The following is an 18,565-nucleotide window of genomic DNA, read 5'->3' on the forward strand; positions in this document are numbered from 1 at the left end:
CCCATCACAATGTAAGTGCAGTATATTCATCCCTGGCAGTGCCTCATCTGGTGCCAAACTCCTCCCATCCCTGAAAAATACATTCTTTAATCTGACAACATAATTGTATCCCAAAAACACCCACATATGCACACACTTCAAAACAAGCAACAGAGGACAAAACACTTGAATATTAGAGAAAAATAGCACTTAGCTTGACTTTTAATTCTGGCTTAACTTTAAATGTATACTACTTTGAAAAAGCATTTACGCCTTCCTAAATCCCTCTATTATCACAAATTTTTAAAAGTGAGTATTTTTGAACTGAGTGAGGAGGAACACGTGGAATTAAAAACTGGTTGCACTACCTTTAGTCCGTTGTTAAAACCCAGAAAGAGAAACATGGCATCCCAAGTCACTCTACTAAGGGTTCTGTCACCTTTGTCATGCCCCAATGGCGTTTATGATCATCTTTTTTGCTCAGATTGTATGACTTATATTTGTGATGAAAATGATCAGTCTGGGTGGCACGGTGGCGCAGTGGTTGCACTGCTGCCTTGCAGTTAGGACACCTGGGTTTTTCTTCTTGGGTCCCCCCTGCGTGGAGTTTGCATGTTCTCCCCGTGTCTGCGTGGGTTTCCTCCCACAGTCCAAAGACATGCAGGCTAGGTGGATTGGTGATTCTAAATTGGCCCTAGTGTGTGCTTGGTGTTTGTGTGTGTCCTGTGGTGGGTTGGCACCCTGCCTGGGATTGGTTCCTGCTATGTGCCCTGGGACTGGCTCCAGCAGACCCCTGTGTTTGGAATCAGTGGGTTGGAAAATGGATGGATGGTATGGATATTCAGACTTCAGCTCTTTTCCTATTAGCAGTGCACAGGGTCCAGGCTGCTGTTCTTTTCCTGTTAGCCAAGGCACTGCCCTTGTTTGCTGTGGCAAAGACCCAAAGACCAATGTTGTGGCCGAGGTAGCCTGCATCTCCAATTCTTGGGTCGTGTTACACGTGTCAGGCCATTAGTTCTCGAATAAAGCCAAGCTCAGGGTTCAAGGACAAGTGGTTTTTTGAATTTTTCTGTGACAGACAGACAACCCTTAGTATTTTATATATATAGATTCAAATATTATATATAAGGATTAGTCCCATGAGGTGTATATATCCATATTCACCTCTACTTATCTCTCTTTCTGTAACCAGACTATTCCAGCAAGTTCTTAGCTATATATGAGACTTTATGTCTGGTGTTCAGCCCCATCCTGTTTTCTACTTTGTCTCTGGATGATTACATTTCAAAAGGCCCAGAGTCTGAGGCTCATATAGCACAGTACAAGCTAAATCTCTATGCTAATATGGAAAATAGCAAAACAAATTTACATAAATGTTTGCATAATCATTTAAATCACAACGACAAAGTATTTATTGATTACGTCTTCTGCATACTTTACTATTTAGCCCCTTTTCACATCTACATGCTTAGTATCATTTAAAACATTTTCTGATCTTAACCTATTCTATTCCTCACATCCATCCCTGATATGGTCTCCATTGACTTTCTTCACTAGCATCAATCCCCCAATCAGTGTCTCACGCTATTCATTTGTGCCTAATGTCACACTCCTGCATCACGCACCTATTTCTCTGCCACTGGCCAATTTACTAACCAGAATAGCCTAAGCCACCCAACCTTCTATTCAACTGTTAATATCCTGTTATTTTCAACAATCAGGTGAACTTCATTAGAACATTAGAACAGTCTAGACGAGAACAGGCCATGCATAATATTCATCATTCATCTCCTGTAGCCCTGGTATCAGCCTAGTCGCTCTTCTCTGGACTTTTTCCAGTGCTGTTATGTCTTTTTTGTAGCCTGGAGATGAAAACTGTACACAGTACCCCAGATGAGGCCTCACCAGTGCGTTATAAAGCTTGAGCATAATCACCTCATAAGGTGTACTTTCAAGTGCCAGACCTTCCATTGTATATTCAGATCTAACATTTTTACTTCCTACATATAATACTTTACATTTACTAACATTCAATTGAATTTGCCACAAATCTGCCCAAGCCTGTATGCTGTTCAAGTAACTCTGTAATGATTCAACGGATTCGAGATTATCAGACAATGCACTTAGCTTGGTATCATATGCAAACTTAATCAGATTCTTATTTATATTTAAATCATTTATAAATGTTAAAAATATTGGCGGCCCCAGTACTGACCCCTGTGGAACACCACTCTTAACATCAGCCAATTATAATAAGATTCTTCACACCATCACCATCATCTTCCTGTGTTTGAGCCAATTCTGCCCCCACCTACAACACCACACCCTGAACTCCCACTTCTTTTATTTTGATGCCCAACCCCTCAAGTGGCACCTTATCAAATGTTTTCTGAAAGTCCAGATAAATAATATCATACTCTCCACTTTGATCACATACAGTGGTGTGAAAAACCATTTGCCCCCTTCCTGATTTCTTATTCTTTTGCATGTTTGTCACACAAAATGTTTCTGATCATCAAACACATTTAACCATTAGTCAAATATAACACAAGTAAACACAAAATGCAGTTTTTAAATGATGGTTTTTATTATTTAGGGAGAAAAAAAATCCAAACCTACATGGCCCTGTGTGAAAAAGTAATTGCCCCCATGTTAAAAAATCACCTAACTGTGGTGTATCACACCTGAGTTCAATTTCTGTAGCCCCCACAGGCCTGGTTACTGCCACACCTGTTTCAATCAAGAAATCACTTAAATAGGAGCTGCCTGACACAGAGAAGTAGACCAAAAGCACCTCAAAAGCTAGACATCATGCCAAGATCCAAAGAAATTCAGGAACAAATGAGAACAGAAGTAATTGAGATCTATCAGTCTTGTAAAGGTTATAAAGCCATTTCTAAAGCTTTGGGACTCCAGCGAACCACAGTGAGAGCCATTATCCACAAATGGCAAAGACATGGAACAGTGGTGAACCTTCCCAGGAGTGGCCGGCCGACCAAAATTACCCCAAGAGCGCAGAGACGACTCATCCGAGAGGTCACAAAAGACCCCAGGACAACATCTAAAAAACTGCAGGTCTCACTTGCCTCAATTAAGGTCAGTGTTCACGACTCCACCATAAGAAAGAGACTGGGCAAAAACGGCCTGCATGGCAGATTTCCAAGACGCAAACCACTGTTAAGCAAAAGAACATTAGGGCTCGTCTCAATTTTGCTAAGAAACATCTCAATGATTGCCAAGACTTTTGGGAAAATACCTTGTGGACTGATGAGACAAAAGTTGAACTTTTTGGAAGACAAATGTCCCGTTACATCTGGAGTAAAAGGAACACAGCATTTCAGAAAAAGAACATCATACCAACAGTAAAATATGGTGGTGGTAGTGTGATGGTCTGGGGTTGTTTTGCTGCTTCAGGACCTGGAAGGCTTGCTGTGATAGATGGAACCATGAATTCTACTGTCTACCAAAAAATCCTGAAGGAGAATGTCCGGCCATCTGTTCGTCAACTCAAGCTGAAGCGATCTTGGGTGCTGCAACAGGACAATGACCCAAAACACATCAGCAAATCCACCTCTAAATGGCTGAAGAAAAATAAAATGAAGACTTTGGAGTGGCCTAGTCAAAGTCCTGACCTGAATCCAATTGAGATGCTATGGCATGACCTTAAAAAGGCGGTTCACGCTAGAAAACCCTCAAATAAAGCTGAATTACAACAATTCTGTAAAGATGAGTGGGCCAAAATTCCTCCAGAGCGCTGTAAAAGACTCATTGCAAGTTATCGCAAACGCTTGATTGCAGTTATTGCTGCTAAGGGTGGCCCAACCAGTTATTAGGTTCAGGGGGCAATTACTTTTTCACACAGGGCCATGTAGGTTTGGATTTTTTTTGTCCCTAAATAATAAAAACCATCATTTAAAAACTGCATTTTGTGTTTACTTGTGTTATATTTTACTAATGGTTAAATGTGTTTGATGATCAGAAACATTTTCTGTGACAAACATGCAAAAGAATAAGAAATCAGGAAGGGGGCAAATAGTTTTTCACACCACTGTACTTTTGCTGCTTCCTCATAGAATTCCAGGATGTTAGTTAAACACAACCTCCTACTTCTGAATCCATGCTGGCTGTTCAGTAAAACTCCTTTTCTTCATATGTGTTGCTCAATCTGTTCCTTAATAATTCCTTCCATTAATTTACCTGGGATGCACATTAAGATTACTGGGCTACAGTTGCTTGGATCTCCCCAGTCAGCCCTTTTACATAACAGGATAATATTTGTCAATTTCTAGCCTTTCTGAATTTCTCCAGTGCACAGTTAATTCCTAAAGATATGCGTTAAGGGCTTATTTATGTACTCACTAACCTCCTTAAGAACTAGAGAGTTAAAATTATCTGGTCCTGGTGATTTGTTTGATTTTAGCCTATTTAATCTGAGCAGCACTTCTCTCTCTATAATTTCCAAACCCTTCAGTACCTCCTTTACCGCTGGGTGGTTATATACTTCCTCGCATGTGAAGACCTCAGTTTAGAGCATTTGCCATTTCGCTGTCTGTATTTTTTAATTCCTCTTTACTATTCCTGATGCCCTTCACCTCCTCACTGTTCTTTTACTACTAAAATACTTCCACCTTATCTGTTATTTTCCTCTCTTGCTGTCTTTTAGCATCCCTAATTTCCTTCTTAATGGTTACCCTCGTGCTCTGGCATGCCCTACAATTCACATTGGTGGGGCAGGGGGTGTGTGCAGTGGGAAGAGGGACAAATGAGCAATATCTGCATCAAGTCTAATCTGTGACTTGCAAACTGGATAATGTTATTGAGCTCAACCTCTCCATTTAAAGAAAAATGAATCCTTGCTCAGGTGATTTGAGCTATACAGACTTATAGGTGACTGAATTTTAAGCAGCAAATGTGAGAAGCAGTGGCTGGAACAGACTGTTTACCTAAAAATCAAAATCTATTTATCAAGTTAAACATAAAAGCAGATCTATCCTGAACAGTTCCAACTCCATATTAAAAGAGACGTCCACCCAGTGGAGCCCCAGAAAGCCCAAAGCAAGATATGCTCGTTACTCAAGGCTAATGCAGCTGTCTTAAAAGACCCCAACTCCCCATTTGTCCTCATTTTTGTAGCATTAGGCAGAATCCTCTTTGGCGGTGCACAACTATACTTGTGATCACCCCTGGGGGCACACCTCTCTGCTGAAGCCTGGGATCTAACGAGGAGCCTGTCAGAGAAATGAAGACAAATGAGGAGGCTGAGAAACATCAGGCTGCATTTCTCTCTGACAGGCACGGCAAAGTCACCTACTGTGCCCATTCTCTGCTTTACAAGCCCTCTTTGGGATGGTATATTATGGAAAAAAAGAAGCGACAATGTGAGAAGGAAACTATGAAAGACAGAATGCCTATTAAGAAGGGCTAAAAAAGAGGCCTACAGTTGACATTTCTAAACACTCAACATGGCATGCCATCGTATGAACTCCATTTATTTGACCTTTCTTCATGTGTTAGAAATTAACAAAAAATTAGGCATGCAGCTTCTTTTCAAAACAAGTGTTTTCCCAGTATGTGGTGGGAGGTAATGTCCATTTCAGATCATCACAGCCCCTTAATTGACAAATTACACTGGTCTACAAAAAATATTTTCTGTTTGCCACTGGGAACTTCAGACCAGCTCTTTATTAAAGTGTTTGCACTGATTTCATATATGAAATCATAATTCAGCTAGCACGTCAGGTTTTTGAGATACTCATCATTGACATTTTGACACTTTTAAATATTGTCACACACGTGCGCTTGGGAGGCATCCAGCAATCCCTAAGGTGAGTGATATGCCATGAAATGAAGGGTTGATTTTGAGTACTAACATCTCTCTCTCTCTCTCCCATCAGACTCAAAGAAGACAAATAAGACTGTTTACTTACTGTACATCCACCATTTCCGGGTTTTCCAATTGGCCATTCAACATCAGTTCCTCTCCTGACTCAAAAAGATGACGTCACTTCCGGTTCCGCCATGATGATGTCACTTTCCGACTCCTAATGATGACGTCACTTTTCGACTCCTAATGATGATGTCACTTCTGGTCCCGCCTTGATGACGTCACTTTTGGCTCCTAATGATGACGTCACATCTGGTTTTACCATGATGATGTCACTTTCCAGCTCCTAATGATGAAGTCACTTCCGGTTCCGCCATGATGACATCACTTCCGGCACTCAGCAGTGATGTCATCTCCTGCCACATCACATCCTGTAGCCATTTTTTTGTATAAATACCATCTTTGCAGTATTGTACAATGTCAAATGTTTTGGTTACATTACAATATCAATATTTCGACACAATATTTGGAGTCTGAACTATGCCCCAATAAAATTGTTTTGATGTGTTTATTCTGAAAACAAACCAGAAAATGATACCAGAGACACTTTAGAACGTGTTTATGTTAATTTACCTCATTATAAAAGTGAGGTCAGCGTGTTCAAAAATGTTTGAGACCCTTGCTTTTGTGCTTGTACTGCACATCCATCTCACTTTGCAAGAACCAACATTAGTCACCCATCATGTCTGGAGTACATTTTCCCTGATATCAGCTTTTCTCTATATCTTGATGAAATCTTTCCCTATGCTCATCACTGACATCGTCCAGATTTGTTGGAAAAAAGTTGAGATGAGAATGTAAAAAATGCATCTTCAGTGACATTCTGGGTCCCATAAGCTGATATGCTCTCAGCATGTTCTCCACAACCTCAGCATAATTCTCTGCTCTATGACTCCCAAGAAAATTCTGGACAACCTGCACAAATGCTTCCCATGCTGTTGATTCAGTGGGCTTCATTTTCATTTTGAACGCATCGTCAAGCATCAGTTCACAGATTTCAGGACCAATAAAAGCACCTTTCTTCATTTTGGCTTCACTTTTTTCGAGATTAACCTTATTTCTTATTTTTGTCCATTGCCTTGGCAACATTTTCAAAGTAATGATGAATCTAAACAATGAATGCCCTGAAATTCAATGTTATGTTAAGGAAAGAGTAAAACTGACTATCTACTGCAGCATCATGTCTGAGTTGTGTCATTATGCTTTAGAGTCATATAAAACTTGGTAATTAGTAACAGATATTTTTTCCGCTAATTAAAAATTAATAATTTTTAAATAAAATTAATAATGACAAGGTAAACATCTCACAGCTATTAGTAATGTGTAGTGAATTTATTTATCTCAATGGCATCCCCAGTGGGATTACCGGTATTTCTCAAAATGGTTATCCGCCTTTGCTATCCAGTCAACCTAGTTCTCCAAGACCTGGAACATCGTAACTAAAAACGGGATGTGCTAGACAAAAACGGTTTTCAGATTTGGAATCCGCAAATGAAACTTATTAAAGTACAGGTGAAAGAATCCCAGTAGCGAAATGCTTGTTGACCAGTGTTACTTTTTACTGTAAGTGCTGCTAGTATTGCTATATGTAATCATTTAAAAGATTTGATTCTGTGTTTTGTAGGACATTGAATTCGCTAAAAAAAAAGCTACCAAAATGGCTATTTTTGAAAGTTCTCCTTTGCAGTTAACATTTTTCTTGATCATTTCCATTCCTGTACCAAGTGATATCCTAAGGAGGGAAGCCAGGTAAACATTCTAACTGAAAGGAATGTTTTAATCTCCTAAACAATTGTCTTCATGCCTTAAAGTCCCAGAGAAGGTCTGTTAAATGGCCGTATCATTCATTGACTCCCACTGCCACTGAGTTAAAAATTAAAATGCGGACACTACGTGGGCACAGAGATGAATTGAGGCAGACTTTTCAAAGTTTTCAAAGTGAAGAAACTTTCCCATAAGATCAACTACTTCTTAAAATAAATAGAAATAACAAAGATAATATCTCACAACATGAGCTTGTGTTATAATGAAAGCCGAAAGTGAACCTCCCTTAGAAGGCCACGTCTCGCATCTCTTCTCAATTTCAACTCTGATCAATCTTGGAATCTTTTATTTTTTCACTCCTTATTTACAAAAAATTGCTGCTGCTAATTTCATATTCACACCCAAGGAAAAGAGAGATGTCTTGAGACCAGGAGTCCAATAAATATTTTGTTAGCCGCATAATGGAAATCATTTTAATTCACCTCCATTTCTCCTTGAGAAGAACTGGTTGCTCCTTGCGAGTCATGTATACACAGAATGTATAATGCCTGCCACTGGCATCCTGTATTAATGATATTCATAAGGAAGACCTTTCTCCCATCTCTCCAGCGCCTATGGGAAACTTTCCATGTCTCGAGACAGGCCCTCGTACATGGCAGCCATTAAATATTCTCTATTTTTAATAAGTAATACACTTTTTGTTTAATATTTAATGTGCAATAGTGTTTAAAGTAGTTTAGATACAAGAGAAGGAAAAAATAAAAGGCCAGCCGGTTACGAGTTATTTTCTTGTTGATAGGAAAGGCCATCCAGTGACGGTGCTACTAATTACAGCTAGAGGTAATTCATTTTAGTGACTCTCTTGCACAATCTGAAATTAGAAACATAAGCTGGGTGTGATATAGCAGCTAGAATCGGCATCGTGGCTGCTCAACTCAGACAATGCCGAGTAGACTTCAGGACACACAAACTCCACAGTCTTTGTTAAGAGACATGTCTACAACATTGGACTGAAAGGGAAAAGAGTATGAAAACTCTGCTTTTGTTGTAACATGGGCAGGCAGTGGGATCTAGTGGCTAAGCAACTGGTTTATGAAGGAGATCAGTCACAACATCAGATCGCTTCAATAAAACTGAACAACTTACTTAAGCTTTTTGTATTCCAGCACTGAAGCACTAGTTAAGTGTAACAGAAGGGGGTGTCCCCTATGGCACCATTCCACACCTCCTTTAGCCTCTGACTTCAGGTCACATGTGGTTCAAGACTCACTTAACTCTTCCTCTGGTTCACTTCTGGCCAAAGTTCAGAATCTCTTATAGGGTGACTAGCTGCCTTTCCTTAGGTGTATCTACATGTTTAAGGAGAACATGCTGAAGAAAGGAGAAAAACAGAGGCGGCCTTTAGGGGTGTGTGGGGCCTAGTGTTGACCAACCCCATGCTGCTACCGGTATATGTTGACTGTATAAACGAAAGGGAATTTAATAAAAATACTGTTAACATACACTGGATTTTCTCATTTCAGTATTCAGCCAAATTTTTGCAAGATAACATGCTGAGTTTATCAAAATACAACAATATAATCTATTAAAAAAGTGCAATTCATAATTCATGACAATACCACGACAATGCGAAATGCGATGCGGTGTCATAAGGAAATTAGCAGGGCCTCTTCTAGAAAAGTACCCAAATTGCAAGTATACTCTGAGTCATAGTCATAACTCACATTGATGTCATGTCAGCCGATTATCATTAGCGATACATGTTTTTCTGCATTAAAATTCAAACTATGGAATGTTTTCAAAGACGTACATGTACAGATTTTGACCTTGAAGAGGGATTTTAAAAGGGTTCCTCTTAGAAGCATCTCAAATATAAATATACTGGAGAATATAACTGGACAAATCCGCCGGAATGGGACACGCCGACCTCAAAAGCGGGGCCCCCCTTAGGCGTGGGGCCTGGGGTGGTATTCCACTTGACACCCCCAAACTCCGATAATTGGATAACTGGTCTTATTCTCTTATTCCCTTGTCCAGCATTGCATGGTAGCCACATTCTTGTACCCGCTGAGGCCAGGTAATGACTAATAGAGCATGTGTGCACAAGAAATTTTTTTTCTGTTTTGTTTTGCTCATGTCCTGTTCGGGGCTCCATATTAAATAAGCAAGTGAATGTTTTGTTCAATGAACTTAATTTTCAAGACTTTTTATAATTTTAAGAAAAAAATGTGATGAATAGGAAAAGTTCAAGGCAAATTATTTGCACCCAAAGATACAGGAAAGAGAAGACCATTGAGTTTATTAACGTTTTTATATACTTGTGAATATATTTGTGACATTGCTTAGTAATTATTGTGTTTTATTTTACTATTAGTGTTTAAGTTTATCTTTCCTATCTTTAATATTTTCTAGGGTGCTGATTTTTTTTTAAAGTATTGACTTCTATTGTGGTTTATTATTACAGACAGAACAAATGAACAACCCATGAATCAAACAGAGCTGATTACTTAGATTTCAGCCCATCTTAGACAGGTTGCACAGCTAGTATTAACTACTTACACAACCCTGTTGTTGAGGATTCCTCAGACCTCTGTAATTCTGAGGGTGGTCTCTGTGCTGCAGCAAACCACCTTAGCTTTAATGTAAAAGGGTCATGGTATATAAAACACAGAACTAATAGACACAATAACAAAATACAGTAATTTAAGGAAATGCATAAATACAACAATACTTTCAGAAAACAATACATGAAGAGAAAGAGAACACATACAGAGCTTACAAAATAATATTTAAAGGGAAAAATAAATTAAAAAGAAAAGACAAATGAGCCAGCGATGAGACCATGGCTGTTTATTGACAGTCACCACTCTCCGGGCGATGATAAATGCAATTCTTTCAGAGAAAAACTTAATCAGCTTACCTGATTTACCTGGAGCTGTGGACGTTTCCTCCATCTCACTAACCTTTTATGAGACCTGCTCTGGCATTTACCTTCATTTTAACTTTTCACTAAGAGTTAATCATCTTTAACTAAATATAACATAGAAGCCAGGAGTCCCCAAGCACAGGCAGTTGGAGACGGCAATAACTTTTTAGATTCATTTTAAACTCAGCTCATATTTTCTGATTTTCCATTCATGGCTTACCAGACTTAATGATGTGTGCTACTGGACTTTCTTTTTTTTCTGCTGGTTTTGCTTTTCTGGTGATTAGTTTCTGTTTTTAGTTATGTTATCTTCAAATTTTTGATTTGGATTTCTGGTATTTTTGACATTTTGCCTTTTTACAGATGCTTAAGTTCTTCTTACTTTAATAAATGAAGTGTTCAAAAATGTTTGTGTTTGTTCCATGTCAAAGAAGGTGAGCTGTCACTTAAAAGACTGTACATCAATGGCTGGCCACCTTCTGGACCTCCCAGACTTCCTCCTTATAGTGCCAATATGGTCCTAATTCTCCTGATCTGGGCTCATGTGCGACTTCTGTAAAACTTTACAGCAACTCTAGAACAATTTTGATATGAACAGGCCATTCAACCCAACAAGCTTATCAATCCTATTCATCTAGATTCTCCAAAATAACATCAATTCAAGATGTGAAGGTCAAATCCTACTCTCTACCACACTTTTTGGTAATTTATTCAAGGTGTCTACGATTCCATAATGGCAAAGGGGTGTTTGGTCTCCTTGCCCCTCCATGACTTCTCTCTGTCCTCCTCCTCTGCTAATGAACATTGTATCACTAATCTGTGGCCTGCCTTTCAGCCTCGTGAGTTAAGCTCACCAGCCATGCTGACATTAGTGATGGGTCGTTCTTGAACGATTCGTTCATTTTGAACGAATCTTTAATGTGACTCGGGAAGAACGAGTCGTCTCCTGGGAGTGATTCGTTCAGTCGCGCATGCGCACTTGCGCAACGCCCTATAGTTTCTGTATTGGAATTAATTCACCTGTTTCGAGTCTTCGGGTTTTTCGAGTCGTTCGTTCATCACGTGACACCCTCATAAGCTTAACCTAGTATGCTGTCTGAGCCGGAAACAGAATTGAACGAAACGACTCGAAAATGATTCGTTCATTTTGCTGAACAAGACTCAAAGGTCCGAGTCGGTAAAATGATCTGAACTTCCCATCACTAGCTGACATGAGTCCTCATACTTATGTAGGTTTTCCTCTATCTCCAAGTCCTCTCAGGGCCTTACCCTGTGCTGTGCCAACTTTTCTTCCTTGCCAACCGGATGAGCCATCACAGTATATAAACTGTACCTTGGACAAAGATAGATTAGCAATGTTAAAGCATACAGAGCGTCATATTTGCTTTCTGCCCACACTCCAAAAAGTTTCATCTTAAAAGTAAATATTGCACTATATTGAGTTTTAACTAAGCACTGAAGATTTAGACCCCCTGACATGAATTATCACAATCTTCTAAAGACTGAAGCTGTCAAATGTCAAATTATTCATATTACATTGCTCCCATTTTGGAACACTTTCCTTCACTTCATTTATATACATTTAATTTCCTTTCACATTTAAAATGTTAGTTCTAAATTAACAATGAGAAACCCAACATACATGAGAATTTCTATTGGGGTGGCTTGTCCTTTTCAACCGATCGTGGGGCTTTGGGAGAGACAGATGTGTGGAACCCTAGGGATCCCTAGTCGAATCAACCCAAGGGATCAATGGAGAGACAGATGTGGCAGTTAAGGTGATATATAAGTAAAATGTATTATTATTAATATCATTACGAGAATTTCAGTGAACAGGTTGTATACACATTTTAGTTTCTTCTGGGATAGTTGTAGTTCTCATCGTCGTGTAGACACAGCACAGGGATTTTCGGAGAGTATTTTGCACAACCCCAAATTTATTGCTATGCACACAGAAATGCAAAAATTCCGAAAGAAATGCCACTCACATTTAAAACGCCTCAGATGGATTTCTGGAGCAGGAAAAAAAAAGCAGCACAGAGAGTCCATAAACACAGCTGCTGTACTGCTGTGAAGCACAGATGGCCATGTACCCTGCAGGATAGAAGTAGTAGGTTGCTCCCAAAATTTAAGATATAGCTGCATTTGCATGGAGCGTAAGTGGCAGCTGCTCTCTGACGTTATTGACTCAGGGTGCCGCCAACTCAACTCTGCATGTTTCTGTCCAGTTCAGGCTCATCGGTCTACTTAAGATGAGGTTTTTGATAGTTAATCCACTTAATTATTGTCTGAGCCCAAGCACAGCACAGAGTGCAAAGTGGAAGCCAAAATGTCACTCTCCACTTTGGAAATACAACCCTGATGGCAGATTCCCAGATCTTCAGTAGTAGGCCAATGCATTACACATTCCAAATAAATATTCTTATTCTCCGCAAATGACCATCCCATATCACTCTATAGAGCAGCAATATCTCTAAATGATGATGATGCTCAGTTTAAGACTTGCTAGTAAAGAGCCTTGAACTTTATATCTGTTAGCATGTGTTGGGTATCACCAAATCACATTCGGCAACACTATTGACAGCTTAGACTTCCCTGAATGACCTTTAGCATGACTAAAGTAGAACGCTACACGCGTACGTTAGCTTCTCTGTATGGAGACCATACCTAAATGACCCTTTGTATCACTATAGCGTGGCTGACAATCCTAAATGACCTCCAGCCTCATTATATAGAGCCAAGACCGCTCTAAATGATACTTAGCATACTAGGTTGAGATTTCCCATCGTTCTTTTAATCTCTCTGTAAATAGCCTAGAACTAAATGAGCTTTAGTATAATTTTAGAGAGTCCTAATATCCTTAAATGACATCCAGAATCATTACAGAGGGTCTAGACATCCCTAATTGATAAGCACTATCTCTCTCTAAGTAGCACAGACCTGAATGACCTTAAATATCCCTTTAAATGAATCTCGTGCACCATTACACATTACAGCACCTAGACTTCCCTAAATGACCCTTAGGTTCCTCAATCCTAACCTCTCTCTCTGTAAATAACATAGAACTAAATGAGCTTTAGTATCCTTTATAAATGAAATCCAGTCTCATTATCAAGACCTCCCAAATGACCTTTAGCTTTGCTATACATAGTCCAGCTCTCCCTAATTGATCATCACTCTCACGGTAAGCAGCCAAGACCTAAACGGCCTTAATTATCCTTTTCGGAGAGTCACGTTATCCAAAACTGACCTCTGGTATCACAATACAGAAACCTAGACTTCCCTAAATGACCTTATGCCAACTCCGTCCAGATCTACCATATGGTCAGCACTCTCATTGTAAATAACTGAGAACTAAATGACCCTTTAGAGAGGTTTTAACTGTTCAAATATTGAAAAAGAAAACAGTATGTATGAAACAGAAAGCTGAACTCAATATTAAATTCTGTAATTTTGTGACTCAAGTGAAAAAAAAAACGTGTTCCCAAGTTTACTGGAACATTTAATCTGCAAATTAAATGAGGGGTTGATATTCAACAAAAATTGTAACATCTTTGTTTATAAATGAAACAGATGGCCTAAATTCATTACATAGACCACTGAATTAGTATTCATTTCCACATATTTATTCCTGGTCTCAAGTGTAAAGTTGGGTGGCATGGTGGTGCAGTGGTTACAGCTGCTGTCTCCCAGTTTCACAGTCCTGGGTTACGAATCCTGGCATCATCTGTCCAGAGTTTGCAGGTTCTTTCAGTGTTTCTATGGATTGTTTCCAGGTACTTTAATTTTCCTCCAAAATCCCAAAGATGTGTGTCTTAGGCCAATTTATGATTCTGAATTGGTTAGCTGTGGCAAAGTGTGCCCATTACCTACTGTATAATTTGTAAAAGCTTTGTACCCAACGCTGTCACACTAGGCCCTGGCAAATGTCAAGCTAAAGTGATTTCAGAACTGGCTGGCTGGCTGGCTGGCTGGCTGGATGGCTGGCTGGCTGGCTGGATGGCTGGCTGGCTGGATGGATGGATGGATGGTTGAGTACAGCTGCTTGCCATTGAAGAGAACACCCAGCGAAACTGTTGTGCTGGCATGATATGTAGCTTTACGTAAAGTATGAAAATATGGATAGCAATCACAGAAACCTGACTAAATATACTGTAAGAGATGAGGGTGTGTGTAATGGTCAAGATACAAAGATCAAAAAGGTGGATTGGTGAGACTACAGTCTTAAAAAAATGCTGGTTCTTTACTGGGTTGTGTGGTTCCTCGTAGATCTATTGCTTGAGCAAGCACAATTTCATTCTGGGATGGGCTCTTTACATATGAAGTTAGTTCTTTATGCTTAGAAAAAGTTCCTAATGTGGAGAAAAAAGCTAAAATCTTTTAACATGTGGTAGATTACATATAAGGACTCTGACAGATTCAGAAAATCTGAGTTTAGCCTGTGTTATTGTATGCAGCGAGAGTCTTTTTAAAATTATGACCCATTGGTATTTCACAAAGCTTTTGCCATCTAGTCATTGTTATTTACAGTATGGATCCTGTTGCATAACCTTCATGTTGTTTGATCTTCCGGGAACCAAAAAAAGTTTCCCTATCCATCTCTCTGAAGCAGCATTTTCACGAGACTTACCCAGGTGTGCCATGAAATAATAATGTAGCACACCTGGGTCAGAACCTGATCTGCAGGTGGTCAAGACCTGTCTGAGGAGCACAAGACTACTTGGAGAAACTGGCATAAAAGAAGCTCTGCAATTGCTATGATGCAGACACAGCACTTAGAGCACTTTGGATGTGTCTCATGGCTACTAGTATCCACCTGCCTGGGTGTGTGATCGCTAGCAAGTCTCACAAGGCCGGTGGAGAGTGGGCATAAAGTACAAGAGACCTCTGAAGCAGAGAGTGTTGGGGAAAGTTACAAAGCAGCTGGGAAGAAGCCGGAGTTTGCATGTTCTCCCCGTGTCCTCCGGGCGCTCCGGTTTCCTCCCACAATCCAAAGACATGCAGGTTAGGTGGATTGGCGATTCTGAATTGGCCCTAGTGTGTGCTTGGTGTGTGGGTGTGTTTGTGTGTGTCCTGCGGTGGGTTGGCACCCTGCCCAGGATTAGTTCCTGCCTTGTGCCCTGTGTTGGCTGGGATAGGCTCCAGCAGACCCCCGTGACCCTGTATTCGGATTCAGCGGGTTAGAAAATGGATGGATGGATGGAAGAAGCCACAAATGTGCTCACTAAGTGTTGTGTCTGTGAACACTAATGTTTCTTTTTTTACCTGCTTCTCCGGTAGTCCTGCCCCTTTTGACAGTTGAGCACGTTTATGAGACAGGAGTTTGTGGTTAATAAAATAGTGGTGTGCCTTAGTATGTTTTTATTTACAGACAGTTTGCCACCACAGAAAAAAAAATTGGGAAACACTGCTCTAAAGGACCATTCTGGCACCTTTATTTTTAAGAGTGTACTTGAAATCTGCTGTAGGAAAAGACTTGGCACATAAATCTTTTTCTTAAGATGCAGATGCCAGGCTTTCTTTCACTGATGCTTAACTTCAGCTAAAAGAGAAGTGCTTATTACTGGGAATCTCTTTGTGTCTCATCTGATAAGACTGATCAATCACAGACAAATGACATCCACATATATCTCAATATGGTACCACTTGCCCAGTGAACAAAGAGCCGTGACTCAACCATTGGCATCCTTGACAGACAAAACTTTGCATCAGTCATCAGCCACTTATGCTCACCCTAGAAACAAATGGAGAAATGTCCACTATGTCATTTATGTGTCGTACTAACTGAAGACTCTGAATTGGTCAGGTGTGGCAAAGTGTGCCCATCACTTCCTGTAGGGTTGGTTCCTGCCTTATACCCAGAGCTGTCAGGATAGGCTCTGGCAACTGTTAATCACAAGTAATACTTTTAACTTTCTGCAACACATTTGTTTAACACACCCTAATCAAATTTAAATAGTGTGTTCAGAGAAAAAAAGATGTGCTCCCCGCTAACAATAATCCAGAAATAATACAGAACAGATATATTTTGCCCAGAGGGGACTGGGCGGTCTCTTGGTCTGGAAACCCTACAGATTTTATTTTTTTTCTTTTCTGTCCACCCTGGCCATCGGACCTTACTTATTCTATGTTAGTTAATGTTGACTTATTTTTATTTTTTATTGTGTCTTCTATTTTTCTATTCTTCTTTTTGTAAAGGACTTTGAGCTACAATTTTTTTGTATGAAAATGTGCTATATAAATAAATGTTGTTGTTGTTTTAGAGTCATGAGATATCTGTAGAAGCAGGCAGAAGGAGTTAGGGATATCTCGAGAAATGATCGAGAGCAGAGAGTGCTGGAAAAAGTGGTCAGGGATTAAAAAACAGTCCCACAAACAACTCTAAACTGACTACTCTTCTCTCTCACCCCTTGAAAAATCACTGCCCCAAATTTATTTTGATTCTTTACTTTTTAGGAGTAAATAAGTCACAGTATCTTCTAGTTAGAAGACAGAGAGCAGAGGTTGTAACTCATGCTGGAAAGATTGCATTCATAGCTCATTATCAGTCTTTCAAAATGGATGAGTCGTATGATCAGTTTTGCAGTTTTTGATAAATCCAACTCACATTTCACTTCGTACATTCGGAAGGCTCCACTGAAACAACTTCTTAAGACACACTAGTTCATATTAGAAACATAGGCAGTGTAGCTCAGCAGGCCATCCTCCAAAGTCTGCATTCTGGAAACATGAAATAGCTCATCTCATGCACAATTTTGTAAGTTTAGACCAAAATGTTTCAAGCCACTGGCACTGAAGAGACACCGGGGAATGCAGTCATCAAAGGTCCCTGAGTGCCTGGCTACTGGAAATGCACAGAAGGAAGATGAGACCAACATCTCTAGTTGAAATATTGAGTTAATAGGAAATTAGGCATCTAATTGGATGCAAGGCCCCAATGTGTAACTGACTTGACTCAGTTTAAAAGCAAAAAAATGTTCAATTCCACTGTCCCAGTACAGATTACTGTAATTTATAAAGCAATGATGCCTTTTTATAGCATACTTTGGCATACAGCTTCCTCACACATATAATTTCTTATGATTATCACTTTATTTTTTCCACCATGTTATCAAAATTTGACTGGAGGCTTCATGTTGTTATTTTTTTTAGGCCACCACAACAATTTGCTTCTGACACAGATAAAGCATGCCCTTCGGTCACATTGCCATTGATGTGCCAGACGACTGGAGCAAGGCCACTGAGCTGCAGCTTTTGATTTAAACCACAAATGGTAAGCCTTACCTGTCGGCACTGCAGCGTCCATTGACGGCTTTTCCCATGTGTTAATTTGCTCCCACGCAAATCCATTGGTCCCCAGGGCCACGCTGTACCCACAACTGCTGTAATGCTCTTCAAATGAGCAGCCGCCTGCAGAAAAGACAGAGACACACTTGAATATGTCAACACGATTATCCCAGCAATCTACTTCAATACTTTGTCTCCACTAAATGATGATTTTTCCAGCACATTACAGATAACACTGGCCTAGGGCAATGGATTAAAGATCTGCTTTTTGTATTTTATCCCAGTAATCCTGTACCATAATTGCCAGAACCATTTTGAACTCTTCAATCACTGGCCTTTCTTTAAGGAGAGGTGACTGACACTGGAGTTTGTAAAGGCTGTTCACAATATGGCCTGCTCCTCTTGAACAGTTATTACTGCATCCTTTTGTATAGAAAATTGGTTTCTCTTTTTTGTGGCTCTTTTTCAGGACTCTGTTCCTTTGATGAAGAGTCAGTAAAGCAGATTACATCTGAATGAGTGATCATTAGAGTCTAAGAGAAGACCTGAATGACTGCTAGGCCACGTGCCAGCTCCCTGCTGTGCCAGGTCACTCTGTGGCCAGGACAACTTTTAGTCTGGCATGAAACCTTCCTCTGCATGTAAGATCCAAGTCCCAATTTTTCTATGAGGGCTATCAGGGAACTACACAGATGTGAAGACCTTGCAGACGTCAAACCAGTCAG

At 39.9% G+C, this 18,565-nt stretch overlaps 1 protein-coding gene across 11 annotated transcripts in view; it reads right to left on the reverse strand.

Moving 5' to 3' along the window:
- ptprt (protein tyrosine phosphatase receptor type T) overlaps positions 1–18,565 on the reverse strand; it is a 612,567-nt gene that overhangs the window by 475,843 nt on the left and 118,159 nt on the right. For all 11 annotated transcript variants that reach the window (XM_039734414.1, XM_039734417.1, XM_039734416.1 and 8 more), the window contains exon 2: positions 17,838–17,963. In XM_039734414.1, the coding sequence (XP_039590348.1) occupies positions 17,838–17,963 (126 nt within the window). The remainder of the gene's footprint in view (positions 1–17,837; positions 17,964–18,565) is intronic.

The sequence above is a fragment of the Polypterus senegalus genome, chromosome 14, assembly GCF_016835505.1.
Source record: "Polypterus senegalus isolate Bchr_013 chromosome 14, ASM1683550v1, whole genome shotgun sequence".
NCBI lineage: Eukaryota > Metazoa > Chordata > Cladistia > Polypteriformes > Polypteridae > Polypterus > Polypterus senegalus.